General features: G+C 45.0%; 1 protein-coding gene across 1 annotated transcript; it reads right to left on the bottom strand.

The window, feature by feature from the left end:
- Positions 1 to 1,185: 1,185 nt before the first annotated feature.
- Positions 1,186 to 13,529, bottom strand: LOC106561402 (mitogen-activated protein kinase 12). The gene is made up of 12 exons (XM_014125347.3): positions 12,860 to 13,529; positions 10,017 to 10,146; positions 9,491 to 9,549; positions 9,172 to 9,283; positions 9,011 to 9,040; positions 5,007 to 5,054; positions 4,519 to 4,633; positions 3,142 to 3,213; positions 2,795 to 2,874; positions 2,618 to 2,696; positions 2,253 to 2,426; positions 1,186 to 1,781 (listed from the first exon to the last, which is right to left on the bottom strand). Exons 1-12 carry the CDS (start codon positions 12,976 to 12,978, stop codon positions 1,714 to 1,716), a joined length of 1,086 nt encoding a protein of 361 aa, XP_013980822.1. The 5' UTR covers positions 12,979 to 13,529; the 3' UTR covers positions 1,186 to 1,713.
- Between the last annotated feature and the right edge of the window lie 276 nt (positions 13,530 to 13,805).

Raw genomic sequence — 13,805 nt, 5'->3', positions numbered from 1 at the left:
GTGGTCAGTGGTGGGGCGGTAGAAGAGAGGAGGGTACAAAAAAAAAATTCAAAACGTTTCCTGTCTGAGCTAGGTCAAGAACTTGGTGACTTCTGACTGAACCATATCAAGCACCTTGAAGGGATGGATAACGCAACATACACACTCACCGAAGGGTTGGAGGGGACTTAGAGAGGATGCACATCCTCTGGTTGAGGGGACCTAGGATCCTGGAGATCAGGGGTCAGTCAAGACCACCTTGTTACATTCTGCAGTTGGTGGAAAATTTGAAGAAACAGTAGAATCTGAGAATCAGATTTCAAAAGATTTTAACAATATGAATGGTAATACCCTTGGGTGTACAAAACATTAAGAACACCTGCTCTTTCCATGACAGACTGACCAGGTGAAAGTCATGATCCCTTAATGTCACTTGTTAAATTCACTTTAATCCAGTGTAGATGAAACCGCTTAAATAAAAAAATGTAAGCCTCGAGACAATTGAGACATGGATTGTGTATGTGTGCCATTCAGAGGGTGAATGGGCAAGACAAAAGATTTAAGTGCCTTTGAACGGGGTATGGTAGTAGGTGCCAGGCGCCAGGTTTGGGTCAAGAACTGCAACGCTGCTGGGTTTTCATGCTCAACAGTTTCTCGTGTGTATCAAGAATGGTCCACCACCCAAAGGACATCCAGCCAACTTGACACAACTGTGGGAAGCATTGGAGTCAACATGGGCCAGCATCCCTGTGGAACGCTTTTGACACTTTGAATTGAGGCTGTTCTGAGGGAAAAAGGTTGGGTGCGACTCAATATTAAGGTGTTTTTCTGTAGATAATATTGAGAAATGATTGAAACACAGAATGTCATACACAGAACATCACTCATTATGTTTGATAAATGATGAAGAGGAAACTGTCGAGGACTTCAATAGCGGGAGCCCCGTCTGTCCTGGAAAACATCTGTTTTTGTGAAGGTGCTGCCCTCTACTGTTATCTGATAGGAAATGACCATAACTGGGGGGTAAGAAGCTTCCTTATTGTACCAATCTTGAAAGCAGCAATACAGGTTTGTATCCAACAAGAGATGGCAAAGGGAACACAAAACACAAAAGCATTTCTCACAAAAGAGTTGACTTATTGTCAGGCGGATTATCCTTTATATAAATATCTAAGAGGTATGCATGGAAGAAAAGAAAAAAAACACTTCTTTAAACAATGGTGTTTTAATTAAAAAATGAAATATCCAATGTAAGCAAAATTACAGTAAATGGCTTATATAAAAATAGTGCAATGTTTTACAGACCACCAATGGTTTTTATGTGTCTGCAATCTTTGTCCCGTAAATAACTGCTTCTGTGCTCACACTAGTAAATGGTTTCAGATGTTTGGACCTGTACCATTGTTCATTAAAGTGATAAAAGGAAATTACAAGGTTAAGGAAACATCAGTAGGGGTCAGAGACATGTTTAGACTACATAGCTACACGCACATGGAAACATCCTAGAATTCTGGTCAAAGGACAAACAACACCTTATCCTAAAGGACAAACATCGTCGTCTTGATAAGCGCTTGATCCAGGAGCCAACAAGACAGTGGTGTGAAAATGGCTGAAAATGTACACATGTAAGGAGTAAACCCATAATTAGAGTCTGAGAACGTTGGAATAACAGAGGAGGACACTTGCAAAAACAAATGGTGGGTGGGGGTTGGTTTCCATGTGCGACGCTTCACCTTACAGTGCAGTTTCCCTGGACTCAACCACTTGGGGCTGGAAAGACAAGATCTCTGTGAACGTGTGACCTGTGAACAAACAAATGGAGGAAGAGAAGACATAAATAACATAGTGCTTACATATAGGATTTTCATAGAAATTCATTGTAGAGAATGAAATCCTGCAAATATGCATATTGCAGAAGCTCACTGTAAAATCCATCAGCAACACAAACATTCTAAAAAATAATTCCCTATTCCAGGAAGGCCTGCACAGCGTGACGACTTTCACACCAAACAAGACCTCTGGATATCCTTTAAAAACACCTTCAATAATGGTTTAATGTAATAATGTTAACCAATGAAAACAAACTAGTCCCTATTGACAGTCTTCCCCTCTGTCCTGGGTTGTATTCATTACGGCACACAGTAGCAAAACGTTTTGCAAATGGAAAACAAAAACAATCGTTGCTATTGTACAAGTTCAGGTAATCTCTCCCTGTTTCAGTCCGTTTTCTTCTGTTTGGTGCCTAATGAATACAGCCCTCCCCTCCTCCTTACGTTTCCACTGTTCCAGGGGCAAGTCAGAGTTGTCTACCGAGTGGTCGTAAGGCTGGGCCTCAGTCTCCTCCTCTGGCTCTCTAAACTCTGAGAAGTATGGCAGGGCGAGGGCCTCCGCCGCCATCACCCTACTCTCTGGGTCCAGCAGCAGCATGCACTCTATAACTGTCACCGCTGGAGATGAAAGGAAGGGAGATATTGAATAAAATCAAGTAAAGTTTCATTTAAAAGTATATCACAGTCTCAATACACTTAACAGAGGGAATACATACATCTAAACAGAGAGATAAAGACAGCACACAGTAGTCATGATGATGGGATTCTGCAGATTCACTATACATTATATGCGATGGTGATAGTTTTACCCTGTGGGTTGACTTTGGAAAAGAGTTCCTGAAGGTCTTTCTTTTGCACTTTGGGAAGGCTTTTGACATAGTTTTTAGCCTGAGAAATAGAATGTCAACATATTTAAATCAAGGCCAATGTGTATGTCGGCATATAGTATGTATTTGGCCTGTAAGAACAGTATGTGTATGACTCACGTCCTGAGACTGCAGTTTGGTGATGAAGTCCTGAGTGGGCGTCCCGGTGATTTTCATGATCTCAGTCAGCTGATCCAGGTCTGTGCTCCACAGGTCAAGGTCAAACTACATAGTGAACACATTATCATGGAAAAACACATTGCATCTAGAGTAAAGGTGAAACAGAACCACCTGGCCATGTAAGGGTAGAATCTAGTTATAGTCAGGCAAACTGAAAAGTAAAAATGGAAACACGCATGATTCCACAATAAACAGCATTAACCACAGTAATAGAATTGTGTAAGTGTATTGTGAAACAGTGGATGGGAAGGCTCAGGGGCAGGTCAGATCACATCAAATCAGGATACGGTCATTGCCTTTGAACAGTGGTTTTCCCGACAGCATCTCTGCCATGATGCAGCCCACTGACCAGATGTCCACTAAGAAGAGAAGAAAAGGAGAGAATACTGTTAACTGATTACATTAGATGAGTTTATTAGTCACATGAACAGGGTCGCAGATGTAATTGCAGGTTACAGTGAAATTATTCAACTCTGAGCTCCAACAGTGCAGGTCAAAAAGAGAAGTGAATGAAACGTATATATTTACAACAATAAATGTCCATCTGGGGAGGGGCAGGGTAAATGTTTATTTGGGGGGGTGGGTAACGCTCTCAATGGTGATCCTGTAGAACACATCCTTGTAGAGGATTCTTCAGCCTCCAGAGGATGAAGAGTCGATGTCGTGCCTTCTGCACCAAGGTGTCCGTGTGGTTTGACCGATTCAAACTGCTGAGGAACTTGCCGTTTTGACTGTCTCCGCTTTGACTGTCTCCGCGGCGGCCCAGTTGATGAGGATGAGGGCGTACCAAACGTGGTTCCTCCTGAAGTCCACAATCAGCTCCTTTGTTTTGCTGACATTGAGGGAGAGGTTGTTTACCTGGCACCACGCTGTCAGTGTGTCTGTAGGCCGTCTCGTTGTTGGTTATCAGGCTTACTACTGTGGTGCCGCCACTGAGTTGGAACAGAGTGAGGCCATGCAGTCGTGGGTATACGGGAGTACAGGAGGGGACTGAGGACACATTCGTGTTGAGGATTAGTGCGGAGGAGGTAATGTTGCTTACCTTCACCACCTGGGGATGGCCCGTCAGGAAGTCCAAGACCCAATTGCATAGAGAGGAGTTCAGTCCCAGTGCCGTGAGCTTTGTGGTGAGCTTAGAGTGCACTATGGCCAAGCTGCAGACAATAAACAGCATCCTCACATATGCATTCCTTTTGTCCAGGTGGGTGAGGGCAGTGTAATGGTGATTGCGTCGTCCGTAGGTCATATCTGTACTGTTTAACCATACAATTGTCCCTGGTCACCTTGCCGTGTTTGTAAGCAGCATCTCTCTCCTTAAGTTTCCTGACAAGACAGTCATGAATAAACCGTTTTTGATAGAAAGGACCTCATAACATGACTGGTAAAACCATGTTTGAGTGCATTTATCACTAGGCAAAAAATACAGAAGAGAGCACCACCTAATGGACATTCTACCATCGTCCATAAGCTTCAATGTACACTACATACAGTATGCAATGCATTCAGTAGACACGGTCTACGTAGACCACTCAGATTACTTTACATCCTTGTAGAGGATCCCATCTAGGATCAGTAGTATGTATCCCAGTATTAGCCTTAACCATCAGTGGCTTACCAACACAAATCCTGGACCAGTTAAGATTAGTTGTGCGTAGTGTACTGACCAGTCTGGGTGTAGTGCATCCAGCTGAGGATGACCTCTGGGGCTCTGTACCAGCGAGTCACTACGTAGCCTGTCATCTCACTGTCCGCCTGCCGCGCCAGGCCAAAGTCCAGGATCTGACACAGACACAACATGCTTATATTATTACTGGACAATACATTTGAGTCATTCAGTAGACGTGCTCTTCATTCAATTAAGGTAAAACTGTATCACCATCATATGCTATCTACAAAATCAGTCCTACTAATAATACATTGCACATCAATGGGACAGTTTATGACTACGAAATACTATGCAAGTTATTATTATGGAAGTTATTACTGCTGCAAAACTGTGCTCAAACATCAAACCATGACAACAGAGCGAAATGTTGTCTGTTGGCCTGTGCAGAGGCCGTTAAGCCACAGACTGAGTTATTGACAGTGGAGCTGGACACAATGGTGGAATGTTTATTTAGGTTATCAGAGCACTGTGTGTGTGACAGTGTACCTTGAGCTCACATTCCTGGTTAACAGCCAGATTCCCAGGTTTGAGGTCCTGCAGATACAAACATTAAGTGGGTCATTTTGAGGGGCTTCTGGATATCAGGACAGCGATCACTCACCTCGGATTAGACAAAGATTTTTTCTTCAACAAGCAGGAAGCACAGAACATTCTACAAACACCCCACAGGGCCAACATCCCAGTTATTTGCAAGAGGAGGAGACGCAGGTATAGAGGACACAGAGCAGGATGCCTCGTGAGGACCCGCAAGAGGCGAGTGGGAAAGCTGCCGTTACCGTCAATATTACTCGCCAACGTGCAATCATTGTACAATAAATTAGACGAGGTACGATCACGAATATCCTACCAACGGGACATCAAAAACTGTAATATCCTATGTTTCACGGAATCGTGGCTGAATGATGACATGGATATTCAGCTAGTGGGATATACGCTGCACCGGCAAGATAGAACAGCACACTCCAGGAAGACGAGGGGGGGGGGTGGTCTGTGCATATTTGTAAACAACAGCTGGAGCACGAATTCTATGGAAGTCTCTAGATTTTGCTCGCCTGAAGTAGAGTATATTGTGATAAATTGTAGGCCACACTACTTGCCTAGAGAGTTTTCAGCTATACTTTTCGTGGCTGTTTATTTACCACCACAGACGAATGCTGGCACTAAGACCGCACTCAGTCAGCTGTATAAGGAAATAAGCAAACAGGAAACCACTCACCCAGAGGCGGTGCTCCTAGTAGCCGGAGACTTGAATGCAGGGGAACTTAAATCAGTTCTACCAAATTTCTATCAACATGTTAAATGTGCAACCAGAGGGGAAACAAAAATTCTAGATCACCTGTACTCCATACAGCAATACGCACAAAGCTCCGCCTTGCCCTCTGTTACGTTCCCCAGTTTCTGTGTTGTGGTTTGTGTATTTTCATGTGTGTATTTCAGGAAATGGATTCCTGAAATTCTCTACAAGCAGCTGATTGGTCAGCCCCATTGATGATTGGAGAACTGACCCCGCCCCCTCGTCAGGACACAGCTGTCTCCAATTACCAACTCCTTCTGAAGCTTTATAAGCCAATGTTATGTTACTCAGAAAACGAGATGATTGCTGAGAGAGGAGGCTAATGGCTATAGCATGTTGGTTGTTACTAAGAGATTTGGTATGTACTATGTTAGTAGTTGCTGAGGGAGCTGATTGGTTGTGTCTGTTGTGTGTCAATAGGATGCCGTGTTTTGATTATTGAAATTGTTTGTGTTATTCTGTTTCATTTGTTCCCAGGGGGGAAGGGGAAGGCACCTAGGGAGTGCTTAGGCAAGAGGCCCGCAGGCATACATAACCCGTAGTAGTTTACTGTCTATGCACACTAGGTAAGACCTGGGCGGACCACCCCCTGTATTTTGGTTAGTGCACCAGGTGGTGCTAATTAGGTAAGTAGTGGGTAGGGAGGTAAGGTAGGAGAGGGGGCTTTGATATTTACTTTCTTTGCTTTGGTTCCGTCCAGCCCCTTTTCCCCAAAATTACCGTGCAATGGAGTAAATTCCCTGTAAACAGTAATTATCTGCCTTTTTGTCATCCTTACTCACACCTACAGTCCATACCTCTTTCACACCACGGAGAGTTGAGTTGTAGCAGGGTGTTGCGTTCCCTCTTACTAGAGGCATGCGTAACACCCTCCATTTGGTAAATCCGTCCACAACTCGATCCTGCTGATTCCTGCTTACAAGCAAAAATTAAAGCAGGAAGCACCAGTGACTCGGTCTATAAAAAAGTGGTCAGGTGAAGCAGATGCTAAACTACAGGACTGTTTTCCTATCACAGACTGGAACATGTTCCGGGATTCTTCCGATGGCATTGAGGAGTACACATCAGTCAGTACCTTCATCAATAAGTGCATCGAGGACATCGTCCCCACAGTGACTGTACGTACATAACCCAACCAGAAGCCATGGATTACAGGCAACATTCACACTGAGCTAAAGGGTAGAGCTGCCGCTTCCAAGGTGCGGGACTCTAACCCGGAAGCTTAAAAGAAATCCTACTATGCCCTGCGACAAACCAAACAGGCAAAGCGTCAATACAGGGCTAAGATTGAATCATACTACACCGGCTCCGACGCTCGTTTTATGTGGCAGGGCTTGCTAACTATTACAGACTACAAAGGGAAGCAGAGCCGTGAGCTGCCCAGTGTCACGAGCCTACCAGATGAGCTAAATCACTTCTATGCTCGCTTCGAGGCAAGCATGAGAGCATCAGCTGTTCCGGACGACTGTGTGATCACGCTCTCCGTAGCTGACGTGAGTAAGACCTTTAAACAGGTCAACATACACAAGGCTGTGGGGTCAGACGGATTACCAGGACGTGTGCTCCGGGCATGTGCTGATCAACTGGCAGGTGTCTTCACTGACATTTTCAACATGTCCCTGGTTGAGTCTGTAATACCAACATTTCAAGTAGACCACCATAGTCCCAGTGCCCAAGAACACAAAGGCAACCTGCCTAAATGACTACAGACCCGTAGTACTCACGTCCGTAGCCATGAAGTACTTTGAAAAGGCTGGTAATGGCTCACACCAACATTATCCCAGAAACCCTAGACCCACTCCAATTTGCATACCACCAAACAGATCCACAGATGATGTAATCTCTAATGCACTCCACACTGCCCTTTCCCACCTGGACAAAAGGAACACTTATGTGAGAATGCTATTCATTGACTACAGCTCAGCGTTCAACACCATAGTACCCTCAAAGCTCATCACTAAGCTAAGGATCCTGGGACTAAACACCTCCCTCTGCAACTGGATCCTGGACTTCCTGACGGGCCGCCCCCAGGTGGTGAGGGTAGTTAGCAACACACCTGCCACGCTGAGCCTCAACACTGGAACCCCCCAGGGGTGCTTGCTCAGTCCCCTCCTGTACTCCCTGTTCACCCACGACTGCATGGCCAGGCACGACTCCAACACCATCATTAAGTTTGCAGACGACAACAGTGGTAGGCCTGATCACCGACAACGACGAGACAGCCTCGATAGGGAGGAGGTCAGAGACCTGGCCGGGTGGTGCCAGAATAACAACCTATCCCTCAACGTAACCAAGACTAAGGAGATGATTGTGGACTACAGGAAAAGGAGGACCGAGCACGCCCCCATTCTCATCGACGGGGCTGTAGTTGAGCAGGTTGAGAGCTTCAAGTTCCTTGGTGTCCACATCACCGACAAACTGTCATGGTCCAAACACACCAAGACGGTCGTGAAGAGGGCACGACTAAGCCTATTCCCCCTCAGGAAACGAAAAAGATTTGGCATGGGTCCTGAGATCCTCAAAAGATTGTACAGCTGCAATGTCGAGAGCATCCTGACTGGTTGCATCACTGCCTGGTACGGCCTCTGACCGCAAGGCACTACACAGAGGGTAGTGCGTACGGCACAGTACATCACTGGGGCTAAGCTGCCTGCCATCCAGGACCTCTACACCAATCAGTGTCAGAGGAAGGCCCTAAAAATTGTCAAAGACCCCTGCCATAGACTCTTCTCTCTACTACCGCATGGAAAGCGGTACCGGAGTGCCAAGTCAAGGAGAGAAAGGCTTCTCAACAGTTTTTATCCCCAAGCCATAAGACTCCTGAACAGGTAATCAAATGGCTACCCGGACTATTTGCTTTGTGTGCCCCCCCCCCCCCCCCCCCCAACCCCTCTTTTACGCTGCTGCAACTCTGTTTATCATATGCATAGTCACTTTCACCATATCTACATGTACATACTACCTCAATCAGCCCGACTAACCGGTGTCTGTATGTAGCCTCGCTACTGTATATAGCCTCGCTACTGTTATTTTCCACTGCTGTTTTTATTTACCTATTGTTCACCTAATACTTTTTTTTCACTATTGGTTAGAGCCTGTAAGTAAGCATTTCACTATAAGGTCTACACCTGTTGTATTTGGCACACGTGACAAAAACTTTGATTTGATACACACAGGAAAAAGGAGATTCACTCACCCTATGAATGATGCCAGCAGAATGGATATACTGTAATAAAAGATAACAACAATTTCCATCAATAACAGAGCAGTAGGGTCGGGTCAAATCAAATTGTATTTATGAGCTGTATGTGTAGAAGTATTTATCTATGAGATTGTTTGTGGCTATGTAAGACACACCTTGAGTCCCTTCAGCATCTGATACACCAGGAACTGTACTTTGTCCTCCGAGAGATTCTGTAACTTCATCAACTTCCCCAGATCTGTTCCCATGAAGGGCATCACCAGATAGCTGAGAGACAGCGAGAGAGGGCGAGGGACAGATTGCAAGAGACTAAAATGTCTTATCTTCACAATGACCAACCACCATGAAGAGGAAAGATGGAACAAAGACTTTGCTAAATATCCAGTAGGTGGAATGTGGATATTGTGTCTCCTGTTTAAGTTTACTTGAGGTTCGTGAGCTATTGTGCCCAAATATGAAAACAAGTGTACTCACAAGTCATGGAATCTGTCCAAGGAGAGGTCTGCAGTGAATACATCGACAAGGCCAATAACCTGGTCCCAGGGAGAGAACAGAAACAACTCATGAGGTATTTACTAAGGGTTGTATTTGATATTATATTAAGTCACTTAACAGATGTTCTTAACCCTAATTGCTCCTGTAAGTCACTCTGGATAAGTGCCTTGCTCAAGGGCACATCGACAGATTTTTCACCTAGCCTGCTCAGGGATTCCAACCAGCGACCTTTCGGTAACTGGTTCAACGGGAAGAGATTGATATTAATATACAGTTATGTTCTTGATGAAATATTTATAATTTTCCATGTTATTTTGCTGTTCTGTGGGTGAGCAAGTAAAAAAAAATAATTAAAACACTAGGCTACCTGCTGTCCTACTTGATTGCAATTACTTAGTGTCACTCAGGGCGGGAAACACCTTGAGGACTACAAACCTCAAGGACTAAAGTAATGCATTGAAACAGGATAAGAGTTGATTTTGGACTATAGGCTTGCAGGTCTTACATTTTCATGTTTCATGTGTTTGAGCAGCCTCAGCTCCCGATAGGCCCTCTTAGCAAAGAGCTCAGACTGGAAGGGCCTGTGGAGCTTCTTAATGGCCACCTTGGTCCCTGTCCTGAAGTTCACCGCAGAGCTGGAGACAGACATGGAGATGAGGTTGAGGTGTTGGAGGGAGAGAGAAAGAAGTAGAAGGTCCTCAAAAAGTGATTTAAAACTTTAATTTAAGCTTTGAGTCCTATACAATTGCAGAATCAGGTTAATTCCATTTTTAAACATCCCTTCCCACCGCCTGTAAACCATTTCCCAGCCAAACATAGAAAGTGATGCTTCTTTGTAGTACAACAAATACAAATGAACCACATTGGAAGGCTGAGTTGATCTTGCGTTACATTTTGGCATTCAGCCAGTCCACAACTCTGGACACGCCCACAGAGCCTATACAACACACAGCCCTTTCTTTAAGTGTTTCTAAAATCCCCTATGGGAATTCCCGAGTGGCGTAGTGGTCTAAGGCACTGCATCTCAGCGCTAGAGTCGTCACTACAGACACCCTGGTTCGAATCTAGGCTGTATCACACGTGTGCTGCCCTATGGGACTCCCAAACTGGCCCAGCGTCGTCCAGGTTTGGCCGTCATTGGAAATAGGAATTTGTTCTTAACTGACTTGCCTAGTTATATATATACTGCTAAAAAAAATAAAGGGAACACTTAAACAACACATCCTAGATCTGAATGAAAGAAATAATCTTATTAAATATTTTTTTCTTTACATAGTTGAATGTGCTGACAACAAAATCACACAAATAATCAATGGAAATCCAATTTATCAACCCATGGAGGTCTGGATTTGGAGTCACACTCAAAATTAAAGTGGAAAACCACACTATAGGCTGATCCAACTTTGATGTAATGTCCTTAAAACAAGTCAAAATAAGGCTCAGTAGTGTGTGTGGCCTCCACGTGCCTGTATGACCTCCCTACAACGCCTGGGCATGCTCCTGATGAGGTGGCGGATGGTCTCCTGAGGGATCTCCTCCCAGACCTGGACTAAAGCATCCGCCAACTCCTAGACAGTCTGTGGTGCAACGTGGCATTGGTGGATGGAGCGAGACATGATGTCCCAGATGTGCTCAATTGGATTCAGGTCTGGGGAACGGGCGGGCCAGTCCATAGCATCAATGCCTTCCTCTTGCAGGAACTGCTGACACACTCCAGCCACATGAGGTCTAGCATTAGGAGGAACCCAGGGCCAACCACACCAGCATATGGTCTCACAAGGGGTCTGAGGATCTCATCTCGGTACCTAATGGCAGTCAGGCTACCTCTGGCGAGCACATGGAGGGCTGTGTGGCCCCCCAAAGAAATGCCACCCCACACCATGACTGACCCACCGCCAAACCGGTCATGCTGGAGGATGTTGCAGGCAGCAGAACGTTCTCCACGGCGTCTCCAGACTCTGTCACGTCTGTCACGTGCTCAGTGTGAACCTGCTTTCATCCGTGAAGAGCACAGGGCGCCAGTGGCGAATTTGCCAATCTTGGTGTTCTCTGGCAAATGCCAAACGTCCTGCACGGTGTTGGGCTGTAAGCACAACCCCCACCTGTGGACGTCGGGCCCTCATACCACCCTCATGGAGTCTGTTTCTGACCGTTTGAGCAGACACATGCACATTTGTGGCCTGCTGGAGGTCATTTTGCAGGGCTCTGGCAGTGCTCCTCCTTGCACAAAGGCGGAGGTAGCGGTCCTGCTGCTGGGTTGTTGCCCTCCTACGGCCTCCTCCACGTCTCCTGATGTACTGGCCTGTCTCCTGGTAGCGCCTCCATGCTCTCGACACTACGCTGACAGACACAGCAAACCTTCTTGCCACAGCTCGCATTGATGTGCCATCCTGGATGAGCTGCACTACCTGAGCCACTTGTGTGGGTTGTAGACTCCGTCTCATGTTACCACTAGAGTGAAAGCACCGCCAGCATTCAAAAGTGACCAAAACATCAGCCAGGAAGCATAGGAACTGAGAAGTGGTCTGTGGTTACCACCTGCAGAACCACTCCTTTATTGGGGGTGTCTTGCTAATTGCCTATAATTTCCACCTGTTGTCTATTCCATTTGCACAACAGCATGTGACATTTATTGTCAGTGTTGCTTCCTAACTGGACAGTTTGATTTCACAGAAGTGTGATTGACTTGGAGTTAAATTGTGTTGTTTAAGTGTTCCCTTTATTTTTTTGAGCAGTATAACATATATTTTTTTTTTTTAATGAATGGTGCAAAAACGATTGGAACCATTTCCCTGTTTGACAACTACATTTTATATGCATTATGACTCATACTGTTGTACTCAATGTAAGGACATATGCTGCCAGTCACACAAAGGTAATGTGACTAGAGTGCAATGGCAATGCGCAAATTATTGAAAGATCTGTCTCTGAGCGTTTAACTTTAGTGATGTAGGAATAATACACACTTAGTTTAATTTGAGTTTCATACATATTGTCATTCTATTCTAGGCTCTAGTTTAGCCTACATTATCAGAATGAGTACCCTATTCAAGATGGGCACTTCCAAAGACCAGTGAGATTAGAACGCAAAAAGTCTGAAATGTCAAAATGGTTTGAGGTGATGAAGAGAAATCTGCCCTCAAATAAGGAAGTGCCCCTCGCTTTGGCGTGAAACTCAAGAGGTGCTGTTTTCTCTCGAACTGAGAACAAACAAAACCTAGTCACATGCGAAATTTAACAACACCGCTTTATGTCTACAACATTTAGAATAGCCTAAACTATGTCAAAGTGCACCAAAACATACATAGTTGTTACATCTCTTCCGACCCCAGTTGCCACGACACTTACCAGACTGTACCGTAAGCCCCCGTCCCCACCTGTTTCAGTTCCCGGTACTGCTCCGGTACCTCCCAGGTGGTTTTGTTCACGTCCTGGCGACAGTAGCCAGGTCTGGTCCTGCTCGACATCTTATTTTACCACTTTTTAACAAATTCACTGTGTCCCAAGAGGTGATTTCCCAGTTTCGTTTACACACCCATTGTCCTACCTATGCGTTCTTGAAATTCTCGTCACCGTATACGCAGCGCGTCTAACGCGCAACTAGGCGCCGCCTGTAGGGTCAACCACAGCACAGCCACTCCAGCGTCTTATGAAGCGTAGTGACAGCACTTCCACTGCTGTGTGCACAATATAACTGCTGATTAATGTTGTATGAGTTCTGTTTGGACAAATAAACTGTGACAAGTTTGTCATTTTCACATGTCTGCAGAGTAGAATATAGTTTCAAGAAAGCACCCTATTATTAGATAACTATATAACCTGGAAGATCAGAATATCAATGGTATACAAGTCAAACCCAGGATAGAATACAAGTATGACTGTGTGTAAGTTAAATCTTTACAGGCCTGTTTGATGTTGCTGCTCCTTAAATGTCTTTCTGCATTGGCCATGTTGAGGTGTAGCCTACAGTGTAGTGTATTCAGTGCTTGCTGGAACATGTGCATTGAGGAGTCCACAAGGGTACAGACATTCCTCCCACAGTGCCAAGGTTGGTTGGAGAGACTCGCAAAGTTGTGTGTAGGCCTGAGGAACAGACATAAGTTACACAATACCAGGATACACTGCACAAAGTTGTCCAACATGTTTGGGAGAAAGAAACAGCATATCTTGAAACAGTTAAATAAAATTGCTTCAAGTCTTTTCTGAACATTTCTGCAAAGAAACAAAGAAAATATATTTTATGGTAGGTGTGGCAGGCTCTAGTATTTACTGTTTAACATGAGCAACATCAATA

This window comes from Salmo salar, chromosome 10 (assembly GCF_965601325.2).
Source record: "Salmo salar chromosome 10, fSalSal1, whole genome shotgun sequence".
Lineage (NCBI taxonomy): Eukaryota > Metazoa > Chordata > Actinopteri > Salmoniformes > Salmonidae > Salmo > Salmo salar.
This window is presented reverse-complemented; position numbering and strand designations above follow the sequence as displayed.